Genomic DNA, 18,384 nt, shown 5'->3' with positions numbered 1-18,384 from the left:
ACTCCAAATCCAGACCTCCATGGGTTGATAAATTGGATTTCCATTGATTATTTTTGTGTGATTTTGTTGTCATCACATTCAACTATGTAAAGAAAAAAGTATTTAATAAGATTATTTCATTCATTCAGATCTAGGATGTGTTATTTTAGTGTTCCCTTTATTTTTTTGAGCAGTATATTTAGAATTCAAGGCACACTTCACCAGCATGGCTACCACAGCATTCTGCAGTTATACGCCATTCCATCTTGTTTGGGCTTAGTGGGACTATCATTTGTTTTTCAACAGGACATTGACCCAACACACCTCCATGCTGTGTAAGGGATAGTTTACCAAGAAGGAGAGTGATGGAGTGCTGCATCAGATGACCTGGCCTCCACAATCCCCCGACCATAACCAAATTGAGATGGTTTGGGATGAGTCGGAGCGCAGAGTGAAGGAAAAGAAGCCAACAAGTGCTCAGTATATGTGGGAACTCCTTCAAGACTGTTGTAAAAGCATTCTAGGTGAAGCTGGTTGAGAGAATGGCATGAGTGTGCAAAGCTGTCATCAAGGCAAAGGGTGGCTATTTGAAAAATTTCAAATATAAGATATATTTTGATTTGTTTAACACTTTTTTGGTTACTACATGATTTAATGTGTTTTTTCATAGTTTCGATGTCTTCACTATTATTCTACAATGTAGAAAAATAAAGAAAAAGCCTTGAATGGGTACGTGTTCTAAAACTTTTAGCCGGTAGTGTATACTCATTAAGTATGTAGTATACAGTATGTTGGTATGGGTATTCGAGCACAGCTCGAGTATGAATGAAGCGCATCTCCCCTAAATATGCAGAAAGACATTCTCAGACCCACCCAACCAGCGATAAAGGGGATGCAGTTTATAGCAGATATTCTGTGCAACAAGTTTTACATGCTAGGTCTGTCTTAGGTTATTGACATATTTAGATTTTAATTTGTAATTCTGAAATTCATATTTCTAGCGGAACTAGTAATTGAGGTTTGCACATTTACCCGGATGAGATAGCAGATGAACTAAGGAGAAGAACGCACGGTGAACGACGGAGGGAGATTTGAGAAGAAAAAAAAAATCAATAACTTTGCCGAATTGTTTATTTGGTTTCATGCAAAATGGAAGATTTGGACAAAGACATACGATCCACTGCGAGAGGTTTTCATTGCATCCTATGCAATGTGAATGTACCCAATAGTAAGTGAATGTCGTAGTTTTGCTGTTTAGTTGCAGTTAGCTAGCTATCGGCTAACCACAAACCAACCAGCTATATGACTTACTTTGTAAGATAGCTAACGTTAGCCAGATAACTGTTAGTTAGCTAGTTCATTACCCTGTCGGCTGTAAACTAATCAGCCAATCGTACAGGTGGCTAAGACAGTAATGTTAGCTAGCTTACCTTTTAGAATTTCTATGTTATTTTATCAATTTCTGTTAACAAAGTAGATACCTACAGTAAATGCTTAGCTAGATATATCAATTCATGACAATTGATATGCACGCTGGCTTAGTTTTACACATGTCTGCTGGATAATCTAACGTTATGCATATCAGTTTTATGACCAATTTTCTTTACTGACGGGAAAACACTGAATCTACAGAGGCCAGTCTGGATGCCCACGTGAAAGGGCGAAAGCATGTGAAGCTGAGCATTGTGCGGGCGACTCGGAAGGCTCAGGTGGAGAACAGTGTGTTTGTCAGTGGGATCAAACCGGATACAGCTCAAGCTGACCTTGTAGACTACTTCCAAAGGTTTGGACCAGTGTCAGAAGTCATCATGGACAAAGACAAGGTGAGCTCTAAGTAGTTGGAGTGCTGATCTCGAATCGGGGCCATTGTCAATATAATCTTGCTACCATCTTTTCGATTTCTGATATTCTATCAATTATCGAGACAGGTGGGTGTCTCCTCCCCCCCCCCCCCCCCCCCAAAAAAAGTGCTACACGCCATGACTGGACTCAAGCGTCGATTTGAATGACATTCGCTTTCCTCGATCGATGACAAAATATCAGAAATTGAAAAGATGGCGGCATTATACATTGTCGGATTACTTCATGGCGCCAAACTTCATTTAACGGAGCATTTGCTAAATTCCAAAGTTCCACCTGCAACTAGCCATGGGAGTTTAGAAAACACTGGTGCCTTCCAAGCTGAATTAAGGAAGTATCGGCAAGTAAAGGTTGGTTGAAAAATAATGCCTGATGGATTAAACATCCCAAACCATAATTATTAAAGGAAAACTCTTTCATTAGTCCATTGTTGATTAAGTCCCAAAATGTTTTGCATGTCATCAATCAAGTTTTCAAGATATGTAACGTTCCAAATAAAGAAATCTGGCAGATTTCTGAATTTATTTTTGAAAGTTAGACATCTTAAACTTGATTGCTGACATGCAAAACATTTAATGGTAGGATAATCCATTGCGTTATAAAGGTTATTTCCTTAGCTAGCCGGAGAGGAATATTCTTTGTGGTTTTCTTATTGACCCCCAGCCCTAACAGTTGGTTGACACAAGCCTCGGACATACCCCTTGTCATAAGTCTATAATCCATTGTGTTCCGTCCACAGGGTGTATACGCTATTGTGGAATTCAGTGAGAATGACAGTCTGCAGGCCACGCTGTCCCGGTTAGAGCACGACATGAACGGTCTGAAGCTGCGGGTGAAACCCAGGGAGAACAAGGAGTTCAAATTGATCCCTAAAAAGAGGCAGGATTCCAAGAACCTGCAGCAGATACTGGAGCGGCTCACCAAAGAGCTGTGCCAGACTGCTTCGGTAAGTGTTCTTTAGGTTAGTATCCCTCCTCGTTTCATGTTCCATGACTCTTTCCGTCTGATATGCGCTATTAATGTAGGGAATAATAAAAAGGGTAAGTATCAAAGTGCTGATGGATATGATGTGTTGTTGAAGTGGTCCTCTGTCTCCAGGTGAATGAACAGATGCAGACGGTGGTGGAGCGATTCCAGTTGGGCGAGAATGAGAAAAAGGCCAGAGAGTTACTAGTGCAACTGCTCCAGGAGGTGTTTACAGAGTTCTTCCCAGGTAGGCCAACTTTCATTGAACCCAATCATGTAGCTTGAAGTACAAATTGCCCCTAACCACAGATCAAGGATCAGATTACCTCCAGTCATAATCTTAACCACAAGGGGATGACAAATAGCTGGCCCCGTGTCAGTCATTAGGTGCAGAAAGGATGGCCTTTGATGTTTGTGTGTTGTCTTGGTACAGATAGTCAGATCCTGGCCTTCGGTTCCTCCGTCAACACATTTGACATCCACTCCTGTGACTTGGATCTGTTCCTGGACCTGGACAACACCAAGGTGTTCCAAGCTCAGGCCAAGAATTCTTCTGAACAGGTGTGGTGGTGTCAACTTTTAGAATGTCCCCCAGCGTCTCAATGTCTTTTAAATTACCCATGCTATTTCCAGCACTCCTCTTCCTCTGATGTCCTCCAGGCAGGGGAAGGCCCGCCGGACGACACCCGCTCTGAGGACTCCATCCTGTCCGACATCGACCTCTCCACCGCCTCGCCAGCCGAAGTGCTAGAGCTGGTGGCGGCCATCTTGAGAAAGTGCGTCCCTGGGGTGCACAAGGTCATGCCGGTCAGCGGCGCTCGCCTCCCTGTGGTTAAGTTCATCCACAAGGAGCTCAACCTCCAGGGGGACGTGACCATCAATAACAGGTCAGCCTATACAATGCTACTGTCATAATTAAATAGAACGAGTAATTTAATGCATCTCTATTGCTACTGTACTGTGTATGGCCCAGAACCAAACTGACCACTACCCCTTCGTCCTAGAACCTAATAATGATCAGAAAAGTCCCAGACAGCAACTCTTAGTATTTCGGGTATGAAGATAAGCATGACGGGCCACAATGGGTCCCCCCACCAGCCAACCTTCCTAATCTCACTTCCACCACCCCTCAGACTGGCGGTGAGGAACACCCGTTTCCTGCAGCTGTGCTCAGGGCTGGACTCCAGGCTGCGCCCTCTGGTCTACACCGTCCGCTACTGGGCTAAACAGAAGCAGCTGGCTGGTGAGTGGTCTTCACAGCTCCCCTGTATGAGAGACTAACATCATTTTAGATCGAACACCATTTTCAACAGTGTTCAGTAGGGGTCAGCAGAACCTTGCTTGTGGACTTTCTGTCACCTTTTTTTAGCTACAGGCGACACGGTATTATGCCTCTTTGTGCTACATGCTTGTCATAACTGTTTTGTCTCTCCGGTGTTTCTCCCGTAGGTAACCCCAGCGGTGCTGGACCCTTGCTGAATAACTACGCTCTGACACTACTGGTGATCTTCTATCTGCAGAAGTGTGACCCTCCTGTTCTCCCCACGTTGGACCAGCTGAAGGACATGGCCTGTATGTACTACTTCCTGTCTGCACTGCTTTAAAGCTCAACACACATGGCACATGCATGCCTTAACCTCTCTGGGCTATGTGGGACGTGACCGTCCCACCTGCGGGACACACTAGACAACAGCCAGTGAAATAGCAGGGCGCCAAATTCAAAACAACAAAAATCTCATAATTCAAATTTCTCAAACATACAACTATTATATCCCATTTTAAAGATACACTTCTCGTTAATCCAACCACATTGTCTGATTTCAAAAAGGCTTTACGGCTAAAGCATAACATTAGATTATGTTAGGACATCACCTTGACAATAAAAAACACACAGCCATTTTCCAAGCAAGGAGAGGCGTCACAAAAACCAGAAATACAGCTAAAATGAATCACTAACCTTTGATCTTCATCAGTTGGCACTCATAGGACTTCATGTTACACAATACATGTATGTTTTGCTCGATAAAGTTCATATTTATATCCAAAAAAACCATTTTACATTGGCGTGTAATGTTCAGGAATGTTTTGCCTCCAAAACTTCCGGTGAATGAGCACATCAATTTACAGAAATACTCATCATAAACGTTGATAAAATATTAAACTGTAATTCAAAGAATTATAGATGCACTTCTCCTTAATGCAACCGCTGTGTCCGATTTCAAAAGAAAATTACAGCGAAAGCACACTTTGCAATAATCTGAGTACAGCGTTCAGACACGAAACCAAACCCGGCATTTTGTGGAGTCAATAAAACTCTGAAATAATATTATAAATATTCACTTACCTTTGATCTTCATCAGAATGCACTCCCAGGAATCCCAGGTCCAGAATAAATGTTTTTGTTCGATAAAGTCCATAATTTATGTCCAAATACCTCCTTTTTGTTCGCGTGTTCAGGCCACTACTCCAAATGCAGGAAGCGCGCGAAAATTTCGCAACAAAGTCAAAAAAAGTTCTATTTACGTTTGTAGAAATATGTCAAATATGATCTTTAGGATGTTTTTAACATAAATCTTCAGTAATATTCCAACTGGACAATTCCAATGTCTTTAGAAAAGGAACACAGCTCACACTCACGTGAGCGTGCGCCCCATTTCCTCACTCATCAACTTCTAGGCCCTCTTGTTCGCTCCATATTCACAGTAGAAGCATGAAACAACGTTCTAAAGACTGTTGACATCTAGTGGAAGCCTTAGGAAGTGCAAAATGAACCCTAAGTCACTGTATACTGTATAAACAATCACTTGAAAAAACTACAAACCTCAGATTTCCACACTTCCTGGTTGGATTTTTCTCAGGTCTTTGCCTGCCATATGAGTTCTGTTATACTCACAGACATCATTCAAACAGTTTTAGAAACTTCAGTGTTTTCTATCCAAATCTACTAATAATATGCATATCCTACCTTCTGAGCCTGAGTAGCAGGCAGTTTAATTTGGGCACGCCTTTCATCCGGACGTCAAAATACTGCCCCCTACCCTAGAGAAGTTAACACGCATCTCAAGACATTTCTATTCTGAACAAAAATCTAAACACGACATACAACATGTGTGGTGAGTATGCTAGGCCATGGAAGAACCGGGACAGTTTCAGCTTCCAGGAATTGTGTACAGATCCTTGCAACATGGGGCCGTGCATTATCATGCTGAAACATGAGGTGATGGCGGTGGATGAATGGCACGACAATGGGCCTCAGGATCTCGTCACGGTATCTCTGTGCATTCGAATTGCCATTGATTAAAAGCAATTGTGTTCGTTATCCGTAGCTTATGCCTGCCCATACCATAACCCCATCGCCACCATGGGGCCTTCTGTTCACAACGTTGACATCAGCAAACCGCTCGCCCACACGACTCCATACACGTGGTCTGCAGTTGTGAGGCCAGTTGGAAGTACTGCCAAATCCTCTAAAACGACTTTGGATGCAGCTTATGGTAGAGAAATTAGCATTCAATTCTCTGGCAACAACTCCGGTGGATGTTCCTGCGGGTTGCGTTCCAATTGCACGCTCCCTCCAAACTTTTCAGAGAAATAAGCTTTTTGTGAATATTGAATATTTCTGTGATCTTTTATTTCAGCCCATGAAACATGGGACCAACACTACATGTTGTGTTAATGTTTGTTCAACCTAATTAACGCGTACATGACTTCTATTACTATTTTGACTAGTATCTGTTTAGTCCATATAGTACCCTATATTAACCCACTCAATCCCCTATATGGCAGAAAATAGGTTTAACCTGAGGATGTCTATAGTATTGCAACTAGTGAATTAAATTATTATTATTATTTTTTCTCACTGTTCTTCTCTTCCTCTAAGGTGAGGAGGAAGAGTGCGTGATTGAAGGCTGGAACTGCACCTTCCCCAGTCAGCCCATTGCTGTGCCCCCCAGCAAGAACACCCAGGATTTGTGTAGGTTACACCAAAAATTGCATGAAAAATACATCCAACCATGCAGGGGGAAAAAGGATGGGCAGCGTTCAATTTATTTATATATATATATATATATATCCATCCCTTTAGCAGACTTTTATCCAAAGCAACTCAGTCAGTCATGCGTGCATACATGGGTGTTCCCGGGAATCAAACCCTCTATCATGGCGTTGCTATGCTCTACCAACTGAGCTACAGTAGACGTTAGAACACCTAGAATATCAATAGTAGAATTGAAGGTGCCATTTGGTTTGGAGAAACCTAAGAGGACGAAGGCACTCTTCATAAAATTAATTCAAATGCCTTAGTTGTGTTGGCAGGTACAAGATAAAAATCTGTTTTTAAATTGATTTAAAAACTGCAGTCTTTTGGCATTCGTTAGGGAGTGACGATGGAGTTAGATGTATTATTTGCCAGTTCTTAATTAAATCTGTTCTCTTACCAAACTTGCCCCAAGTAAATCTTCGGTGTAACACCCTCTTGTTTTCCCATTGATTTATTTTAGACTGAACAATGGTTTGAAGCTTCTTTTTTTTTTAAATTTCTCTGTAGGTGCCCTGCTGTCAGGCTTCTTCTCCTTCTATGCCCAGTTCGACTTTGCCAGCTCTGTCATCTCCATCAGGGAGGGCAGCTCTCTCCCCGTCACCAGCTTTCTTAGCCGAGACAAGGTAAAGGGGGAAGGGGAGGCCATGGAGCAGGAGAGGTCCTCAGGTCCTAAGCTGGGCCCCCTCAATGTGCTGGACCCCTTCGAGCTGCACCACAATGTGGCGGGCAACCTGACGGAGCGCAGCCAGAGGAGCTTTCAAAGGGAGTGCCAAGAGGCAGAGAAGTATTGCCGCAGCCTGCAGTACATGCGGAAGTCCACCAAAGGTAAGGTGTGGGGCCTGGTGCGCCTTTTCACCCCCCGGGACGAGGGCCCTCACCACCACAAGGGGGCTGAGGGGGCAGAGCGGGAACTAGCCATCAGCATCCCCTTCAAGGCGGCGTCGCTCCCCGAGGTGGTCCGCAGCCAGCTGCACTCTGCCGGGGACGGCTTCCGCTTGCTCTGGTTCCAGAGGGTGTGCTCTGCTGTGGAGGGGGTGATTCAGGGAGTCCTCAAGTGCAGCCTAACTAACACCGGCATGGGGGAAAGCACTGGAGCTGACGGAATGGATACTGCATCACCGATTGGCAAATCGACAAACGACCACGGTGAGGATGCCAGCTGCCGTGACTCCAGCCCCCAGAGCAAGACTGGAGCCAAGAGAGCCCTGCTGTCCTCTGAGAGCAGCGGCGACTCCGTGTCCCCGCAGGGCAAGAGGCCCAGGTTGGACAGTTACATCGGGTCCCAGCCCGGTTCTCCACACTGGACCTACGTCCAGAGGCACAGGGTGTGGGCGGGCCGGCGGAAGGTAAGGAGGGAGCTGCTTAAAGGAGGGATGGACATGGACTCCAGGCCAGAGGGCAGCAGTGTGGAGCTGGAGACCCAGGTGACCAACCACATTGTGGAAAAGGAGCCAGAGGACAAGGAGCCGCTGGAGTTCCAGGTTCAGGCCCAGGTGGTGGGCGGCACAGAGAGCACCAAGGCCGTGATCAAGTTCCGACCCTCTGCCGATGGCGCCGGACTGTTCCAGGACTTCTTTCACTTCCTGGAGATGTTCCTGCCCAAGATGGCCGACACACTGATGGGGAAGACTGGGTAGATGACGCCGGACTGTTTTGTAAAAGGGTTGTGTGGGTTCTGATAATCATCACTTTGTGTTTTCTCTTCTGAATAGTGGAAGAGTGGTTGAAACTGGTCATTTTACACTATTTTCATATTATGGGAGATTGTTTGTTGTTGATAAAACTAAAGGAGTTGTCTCTTCTTGAAAACGGATCTGACTAAGATGGCTCTGAAGTGTTATGAAAGAGCTTGAGTAATGGCTTTGATAAAGCCATGAAAAAGATTGTGAAAATTGTTTGTGCGCTGTCATGCTATTAAGTTAGGTATGTTTTAGATTAGGGTTGGCACGTGCCCTGCAGCAATGCACTCCTTTGTATTGTTTCAGTGATTTTGTTTGGTTTGTTTATCTTGTTTTATGGGGGGGGGGGGGAATGGTTTGAAGAAAATTAAAGGCTATTGAAAACTGTTCTCAACAGTTGGAATAAAATGAAAAATATCTTTATCAAGCGACGGGACAACGATCTTTTTTTTTTTTAACATGCCGACTTTTGCGCTTTATCGTGGCGCCCTTGTGCCACAGAATCTATCCAATGTTTAACAATTGGACAAGCTCCCATGTCCATAAATCACAATGGTAGGTGGACAGCCTAAGGTCTCCAGGGGGACTTGCCTGTTTATGATGTTACACAGGTCTGAATTACATGGTGCGTGCATCATTGACCCTCTGTCCACCATTGAAACACCCTGGCAGACACAGGTCTATGCCAGGGGAAGTGTGTTTACTGGAAGCCTGGTCCAGATAGGTCTCTGCTCATACGACTGAGACCAACAACTGCAATTGCTCAGGGAGATAGCCTAGGTAATAAAGCAGCATATCTGCCGCCATAGTTGGCAGTGGATAGGCGTAGTGCTGGGCGTTATGGCCAAAATATATCATGGTACTTACATTTTTGGGGGGACGGTATGACGGAATTTGACACTATTTTATGTTATATCAGTTCATCGGTTGCAACACTCACCGAGTTCCAAACTGCCCCTGGAAGCAACATCAGAACGATAACTGTTCGTAAGGGGGCTTCCTGAAATGGGTTTCCATGGCCGAGCAGCCGCACACAAGCCTAAAATCACCATACGCAATGCCAAACGCTGGCTGGAGTGGTGTAACCTCTCACCGCCATTGGACTCTGGATCAGTGGAAACGCATTCTCTGGAGTGGTGATATCATGCATCACCATCTGGCAGTCCGACAGACAAATCTGGGTTGGGCAGATACCAGGAGAACGCTACCTGCCCCAAAGCATAGTGCCAACTGTAAAGTTTGGTGGAGGAGGAATAAGGGTCTGGGGCTGTTTTTCATGATTCAGGCTAGGCCCCTTATTTCTAGTGAAGGGAAATCTTAACGCTACAGCATACAATGACATTCTAGACAATTCTGTGCTTCCAACTTTGTGGCAACAGTTTGGGGAAGGCCCTTTCCTGTTTCAGAATGACAATGCTTCTGCGCACAAAGCGAGGTTCGTACAGAAATGGTTTGTCCAGATTTGTGTGGAAGAACTTGACTGCCCTGTACAGAGCCCTGACCTCAACCCCATCGAACACCTTTGGTATGAATTGGAACGCTGACTGCGAGCCAGGCCTAATCGCCAAACATCAGTGCCCGACCTCACTAATGCTCTTGTGGCTGAATGGATGTTGGAACATCCCTGCAGCAATGTTCCAACATCTAGTGGAAAGCCTTCCCAGAAGAGTGGAGGCTGCTATTACAGCAAAGGGGGACCAACTCCATATTAATGTCCATGATTTTGGAATGAGATGTTTGACAAGCAAGTGTCCACATACTTTTGGTCATGTGGTGTAGATACTAGAACCATGCTATCACTGAAGACTGAAGTGACCACAGAACAAAATGTACTGTAGCATGTTTAGTACATGAAACAAAGCCTAAAGGCTCTGTCACCATTGCACTCATCATTCCTGTACATTCTTTGAAGTCTGTCTTGGCAGTACATCAAAGACTCAAAGAAGCCCTGCTTGTGAGATGTTTTATACATTTCCTAGAACACTGCTGTCAGGAACATAACAAGGCTGGAAGAAATTGAATAAGAATTTGAGTTTCGCCATATGGCAAAATACCTGCTTTTGTCCCCCATGATCAGTCCCAATGATGAAGTCCCAACAGGAAACATCCACCATTTTCTTAATTGCCTTTGTAGATACGTATATATTATACAGACTATCGCAATGAAGAATGATTTCATGCAGGCTAATTGCCAATCATTGTCAGTTTCATGGAGCTCTGAGTAATCAATACCATCAGGAATTGATTCTGCTTCTGAATCTTTAACGTTCTTACGTGGTTGTCATTTTTGTGACACTAGCGTCGATCTTTAATTGGGGGGAAAAAAACACCTAATTTAATATCCGGTGTCATTGGTGTCCATGATACAGCCACTGCATCAATTTGTTCCCCAGACACCCTACATTCACAGTTTTTCAGATCAATGGCATCAATTAGTCCTAACGCCCAACAGACTGAGTAAATCCAAGTTACCCATGGAAATAAGGTTTATGTGGCTGACTTTTCTGTCATAAACAGATATATCAGGTGCCTTTCTATTGGTTTAATTAGTCAGATCTTTTTAAGAAGGGGGGGGGGGAGTGAATTGCTTCTACAGACAGACTGGCTTTGTTCCTCTGTGGAGATGACGAGTTGCATCTGTTGTGAGGGAATCAAAGCAACGTTTCTCACCCACAGCTAGCAGAATTGAAGGCTGCTGATATGTGGGGCGAAACATGGAGTTGAGTATTTTGCCTGGGTGTCATTATGAGAAGAGATATATATATATATATATATATATATATTATGACGGTTTTACGTGTAAGAGGAGTAAACCATTTTTTGGACACATAAGCTACAAATGACAAACCGATAGCATGGCATGTCTTGCTCTACCTATTCTTTCCCATGTGTGGTGACTCAAGGGTTATGTTCCCCACATTAAAAAGAAAACCCCTGGGAAATACCATCTCATTGTTTGGTTACTGTTATGCGGTAGTGTTTCCAAGTGACGCTCAAGAGGGCTTTTCAGGGCAGTTCATGTATTCATAAATTATTGCACTAACAGACAGTGATATCCAATGATGAAGTCTGCTGTGCGAACAGACTGGGTTGACTGGATCACTGGAAAGCACTCTGCTCACATTAGTGGCTGCCTCAATCAGAAGATAAGGCTAAATCAGCCTTGCAATACTACTGGAAGGAGTCCGATTTCTCTGGGGAGACATCCATGAAATGAAGCAAGTGGGTTTCTGTCTGTGTATTAGTCCTCTCTCTGCTATGTTTGGAAGCAGCAAGTGTCATGAGTACAAAATAGTGTACAGTCATATTGTCTAGTCTTCAAAGCGAGAGATTTTTCAAACAGGATTTTGGTCTAGCCTTCTAACATGCATACTAACCCAGTATTAGCATTTCTGGCATTCCATGGAATACATATTTATATTTACATACAGTACCAATCAAATGTTTGGACACACCGACTCATTCAAGGTTTTTCTTTCTTTTTTAATATTTTCTACATTGTAGAATAATTAGTGAAGACATCAAAACTATGACAACACATGATAACACATGGAATCATGCACTAGAAATGTTAAACAAATCAAGATCTATTTTAGATTCTTTAAAGTAGCCACCCTATGCCTTGATAACAGCTTTGCAAACTCTTTGGCATTCTTTCAACCAGCTTAACCTGGAATGCTTTTCCAACAGTCTTGAAGGAGTTACCACATATGCTGAGCACTTGTTGGCTGCTTTTCCTTCACTCGGCGGTCCAAATCATCCCAAACCATCTCAATTGGGTTGAGGTTAGGTGATTGTGGAGGCCAGGTCTTCTGATGCAGCACTCCATCACACTCCTTGGTCAAATAGCCCTTACACAGCCTGGAGGTGTGTTTTGGGTCATTGTTCTGTTGAAAAATAAATGATAGTCCCACTAAGCACAAACCAGGTGGGATGGCATATCGCTGCAGAATGCTGTGGTAGCCATGCTGGTTAATTGTGTCTTGAATTCTAAATAAATCACTGACAGTGTCACCAACAAAGCACCATCACACCACCACCTCCATGCTTCATGGTGGTAACCACACATGCGGAGATCCTCTGTTCACTTATTCTGCATCTCACAAAGACACGGCAGTTGGAACCAAAAATCTCACATTTGGACTCATCAGACCAAAGGACAGATTTCCACCGGTCTAATGTCCATTGCTCGTGTTTCTTGGCCCAAGCAAGTCTCTTCTTATTGGTGTCCTTTAGTAGTGGTTTCTTTGCAGCAATTCGACCAGGAAGGCCTGATTCACGCAGTCTCTGAACAGTTGATGTTGAGATGCGTGTGTTACTTGAACTCTGTGAACCATGCGTTCTTTTGTAAAAAACATTTGTACCATGATCATTGAAATGCAAGAGAAAGGCCATCATGTATTATTCCAGCACAGGTGCAATTTAGATTTTGGCCACTAGATGGCATCAGTGTGTGCGCAAAGTTTTAGAGTGATCCAAATAACCATTTAATTTCTGTTGAAAATGTTGTATCAAGACTGCCCAAATGTCCCTAATTGGTTTTCAAGTTCATAACTGTGCACTCTCCTCTTCACTGTAAATTGGACAGTGCAGTTAGATTAACAACAATGTAAGCTTTCTGCCAATATCAGATATGTCTCTTCCTGGGAAATGTTCTTGTTACTTACAACCTCATGCTAATCGCATTAGCCTACGTTAGCTCGACCGTCCCAAGGGGGACCCACCAATCCTGTAGAGGTTTAAAGTAATGATGGACTGTCATTTCTTTTTGCTTATTTGAGCTGCTCTTGACATATTATGGACTTGCTATTTTACCATATAGGGCTATCTTTTGTATACCACCCCTACCTTGTCACGACACAACTAATTGGCTCAAACACATTAAGGAGGAAAGAAATTCCACAAATTCACTTTTAACAAGGCACACCTGTTAATTGAAATGCATTCCAGGTGACTACTTCATGAAGCTGGTTGAGAGAATGCCAAGCGTGTGGAAAGCTGTCATCAAGGCTAAGGGTGGCATCTTTGAAGAATCTCAAATATATATATTTTTGGGGGGTTACTGCATGATTCCATATGTGTTATTTCATAGTTGTGTCTTCAGTATTATTCTACAATGTAGAAAATAGTTATTTTTTTTAAATGAAGAAAAACCCTGGAATGAGTAGGTGTGTTGACTGGTAATGTATATTTATGTAAAGTAAATGTCAAATGTTCACTGTTAAAGGAGGATCATCAGCACATACATTATCAGTTACACCTGTAATTGAGTAATGGGCACAACAACATTAGTAACAAAATGTGGTGTGTGGTTGTGACTGAGTTGTAAATGAGTTGTATTTGCTGCCGTCTTGGAGTGCATTAGCCTGAGATTTATCTGGAGGAGTTTATTGGGCCCAATGAGCCATGGAAAACTCAACTGTTTGCCTTTTCGTTACTTCCGAATGTTTACCTGTAGAGACGGAGATCGAATGAGGAGATGAGTTTGCCTTCTGCCTGTTGTTTCTTGTCATTGACTTTTATTGCGAGTAGGGTAAACAGAAAGAGTCAGTAGATTACGATCGCGGGAGAACGGACAAGTTGTAGTGGGATACACTGTGCTTTTACTGCTATCCCACAGACCGGATGTGAGGGGTGCAAGAGAAAGGTACAGTGGGGCCCCAAATTATTCACACCTTTGATAAAGATGAGCAAAAATGGAAAAAACGAATCTATAATATTATTGTATTCTCTTAAAAATGTATACTAATACAATTGCTCAGAGAACGATGTTTCTCAAAAAGAACGGGTCAAAATTATTGACGCCACTGTTTTCAATACTTTTCAATACCTCACCTTGCGGCACTGAGCCTATTTCTAAAACGTTTTATGAGATTGGAGAACACATGGGAAGGGGTCTTAGACCATTTTTCCATACAGAATCTTTCCAGATTCCTGATATCCTTTGTCTACTGTAAAATATGGTGGTGGATCTTTGATGTTATGGGGCTATTTTGCTTCCACTGGTCCTGGGGCCCTTGTTAAGGTCAACAGCATCATGAACTTTACCCAGTACCAGGATATTTCAGCCAAAAACCTGGTTGGCTCTGCCAGGAGGTTGAAACTTGGCCACAAGTGGATGTTCCAGTGAGACAACCCCAAGCACACATCAAAATTCACAAAGAAATCCACATTTTCAGACTCAGGACTTGAAACCCATTGAAAACACTTTCTACAGCACAACGGCAGAGTTATGTCATAAGTGTAAAACTAATAATGACTCAATAATCCATGCTTTCTGGGAAGTCCGAAAATTGTGGGCGGAGCTAGAAAATTGGCTGTCAAAGGTAAGTTTACAATGTAAACTTCCTTTTAATCCGTCGGTCTGCATATTTCAAGATATGGCATATGGGGGTGTAGTGAGATACCCAATGGGCTGGACTCATCAAAAAAACAAACAAAAAAGTTTACTAAAAATTTGGAAATCAATCAATCCGCCATCATTAACACAATGGAAAAATTTTAAAAATATATTGAAATAGGACGGGCGACAAAGAAAATAAATTGATACAATTTAAGGTCCAAGTGGCAAACAATAATGCAGGCACTAGGGATGGTGGGGTGACGATGCGGGCCTGGGCAGATGAGATGTAGTCATTGTTTGTGTGCGTCTCTAAGTTGTTGTTCGTATAAGTTTGTATATGGAGTGGATTTCAAAAATATATATTTAAAATAGAATGGCTGTGGTTTGAATTGAAGAGGGCAGTTCATAAGCGCAGACGAAAGATAAAAGATCTGGAAAGATTCTGTATGGAGGAATGGTCTAAGATCCCTCCCCATGTGTTCTCCAGTCTCATAAAACATTCTAGTAAAAGGCTGTGTCGTTATCCTTGCAAGGGTAGGGTGCTGGAATACAGAAAATGGGTGCCAATCAATTTTACCCCTATTACTTATTAAACCAAATCTCTTTCTCTGTATTAATATAAAATAATATACATTTTCATTTTTTTTGGAGCATACAATATAGCTCAGTATTTGTTTTTTTATACACTTTTTGCTCATCTTTATCAAGGGTGCCAATAATTAGTGACCCCACTGTACACACGCTAGAATTTTTCATTTGTATACCTAATTCTTATGAGGGATTCTCTTTACTCAATATGGTAAAAATGTGATTAAAATGTCAATTATACCTATATATCATTTAGCATTTCTTCTCAACAATGAATCCGATTATACAAAAAAATTCTGGTATTGACACGTTTCATATTGCTTTTCAGGCTAGATAAGAGGGATACACTTGGGGATGAGTAGTCGCAGACAGCGAGATGGGGAAGGATAAACTACGTATCGACATCACAGTCAACTTCTCAGACAAAAATGTTTAAATCAGGAAATTAGTCTTCATGTCACACACACACATAAGAATGTATGCACTTTCACATGCAAAAGAATGTACGCACTCTCATACACACGCACACCATTCTTTCTGCATGCTCCGTTCATCTTTGCCTCAATCCTGACTAGTCTCTTGGTCTCTGCCGCTGGAAAACATCCCCACAGCTTGATGCTGCCACCACCATGCTTCACCGTAGGGATGGTGCCAGGTTTCCTCCAGACGTGATGCTTGGTATTCAGGCCTTAAGAGTTCAATATTGGTCTCATCAGACCAGAGAATCTTGTTTCTTATGGTCTGAGAGTCTTAAGGGGCATTTTGGCAAACTCCAAGCGGGCTGTCATGTGCCTTTTACTGAGGAGTGGCTTCCATCTGGCCACTCTACCATAAAGGCCTAGTTGGTGGAGGGTTGCTGAGATGGTTGTCCTTTTGGAAGGTTCTCCCATCTGCACAGAGGAACTCTGGAGCTCTGTCAGAGTGACCATTGGGTTCTTGGTCACCTCCTTGACCAAGGCCCTTCTCCCCGATTGCTCAGTTTGGCTGGGCGGCCAGCTCTAGGAAGAGTCTTGGTGGTTCCAAACTTCTTCCATTTAAGAATGATGGAGGCCACTGTGTTCTTGGGGACAATTTCTTCGACCTCATGTCTTGGTTTTTGCTCTGACATGCACTGTCAACTGTGGGACCTTGTATAGACAGGTGTGTGCCTTTCCAAATCATGTCCAATCAATTGAATTTACCACAGGTGGACTCCAATTAAGTTGTAGAAACATCTCAATGATGATCAATGGAAACAGGATGCACCTGAGCTCAATTTCAAGTCTCATAGCAAAGGGTCTGAATAATTATGTAAATAAATGATTTCATTTCTAAAAACCTGTTTTCGCTTTGTCATTATGGGGTATTGTGTGTAGATTACTATAACTACGCAAGTGCTGTGACTTAGTCTAATGTGTGGCACCATCATATAAGTCTCAGCTCCCCTTTATCCCCCCCCCCGGGCAATGGCCTCTGTTTATCCTAGACCGTCATGGTCTAGACCGTCATGGTCTACTGTTCACTACTGTTCACATGACTTCTATGTCCCTACAGTCCTTATCATAGGGTATTCATATCAGTCAACTTGTTCAATTCAATTCATATAACTTTTATTCCTGAGAGGGAACTTCATGTGTGGTGACGGATCGGTACATACAAGACACATAAATTTAGAACACAAAATCATGTTCAGTATTAAAGGATTAGAAGCATTATATGCAATCACAGGTTATACACATCTATATTTGCTATGATAATGTAGAGATGTGTAAAAAATAAATGTTTGTGTGCTTTAAGGCTGTCTTTTTATATGATCAGACTAACAACCATATTATTAATCTGTGACTAGTCTTTCTTCTGACCTCTCACTCCACCAGGTCACATGGAGACTGCATCATACAGTCATTCTATCTATAATGCAAACTGGAATTATGTAGGTGTAGGCCTACAGAATTACTGCTATTTTGGGTTTATTTTTTCCCTCAGCTGGTGTATTTTATAGGCTACCTCATATGAATAATTCAAAAAGAAATTACTCATTAGGGTCATTCATACATACACCTACACCGATATGGGTGCGTTTATGATAATTCTACGCATTTCTCGGCAATTGCAAATACAAAGATTTATTGGCTATTGTTATCTATACATAACTGACTTATTCAGGTAAGTATGCAACAAAGTTATCAATGTAACGTTTATTGAAGAAAAACATTAATTAGCCTAGTTTTGATATTAAATGAAAGAATGTAGGCTTTTATGCACTGGCCTATCCTGTTACCAAATTACACATGGAGCTAAATTCTCATTAATTACATTTCCACAGATGAGACCGGAGTCAATAGAGACAATTTGAACACCGATTACAATTCTCCCGAGCAGTGACTCATTAAGACAAATACTCCAGATTAATTTACACAAACTCCTCCTGTAGGCTGGTATTGCTGATTTGCTGAATGCGTGCCCCATCCCACTGGGCACACACTTGTTGAATCAACTTTGTTTCCACGTCATTTCAATGAACTTACTAATCAAATCACATTCTATTTATCACATGCGCCGAATACAACAGGTGTAGACTTTACCGTGAAATGCTTACAAGCCCTTAACCAACAAGTAAATTATTACGTTATAAACAAAGTCCCACCATTCACTCCTAGATCATTCTAAATATGAGAACTGGAGAATTTCCATTGCAATGCAGAACCAGGCGATGAATAGTGAATGGAGGGATTTCTTTGGTGTTCAACTTTGTTATTTACGTTTTTTATTGGCCCATCCACCACTCCCCCTCTTCGGAGGGCAAAAATACCTTCATTTTTTGTTACATGTACATTCTACAGACATTTTACATAAATGACACTTTTTTACACAGTAGTTACATAGCAAAAATATAGCAATTTGTTTTTTTTGATGAACTGTAAAACTAAGATATTAGGGTGGTTGTTTTC

The 18,384-nt window shown here is 42.4% G+C and overlaps 1 protein-coding gene across 1 annotated transcript; it reads left to right on the top strand.

The window, feature by feature from the left end:
• The first annotated feature begins 1,004 nt into the window (after positions 1 to 1,004).
• On the top strand, positions 1,005 to 8,950 carry tut1 (terminal uridylyl transferase 1, U6 snRNA-specific). The gene is made up of 10 exons (XM_014159008.3): positions 1,005 to 1,207; positions 1,612 to 1,802; positions 2,579 to 2,785; positions 2,938 to 3,052; positions 3,239 to 3,366; positions 3,466 to 3,692; positions 3,939 to 4,048; positions 4,255 to 4,377; positions 6,686 to 6,778; positions 7,352 to 8,950. Exons 1-10 carry the CDS (start codon positions 1,129 to 1,131, stop codon positions 8,479 to 8,481), a joined length of 2,403 nt encoding a protein of 800 aa, XP_014014483.1. The 5' UTR covers positions 1,005 to 1,128; the 3' UTR covers positions 8,482 to 8,950.
• The last annotated feature ends 9,434 nt before the right edge of the window (positions 8,951 to 18,384 follow it).

Source organism: Salmo salar, chromosome 19 (assembly GCF_965601325.2).
Source record: "Salmo salar chromosome 19, fSalSal1, whole genome shotgun sequence".
In the NCBI taxonomy this organism is placed as follows: Eukaryota; Metazoa; Chordata; class Actinopteri; order Salmoniformes; family Salmonidae; genus Salmo; species Salmo salar.
The sequence above is the reverse complement of the archived record's forward strand: the minus strand, read 5'-3'. Positions and strand labels throughout refer to the sequence as shown.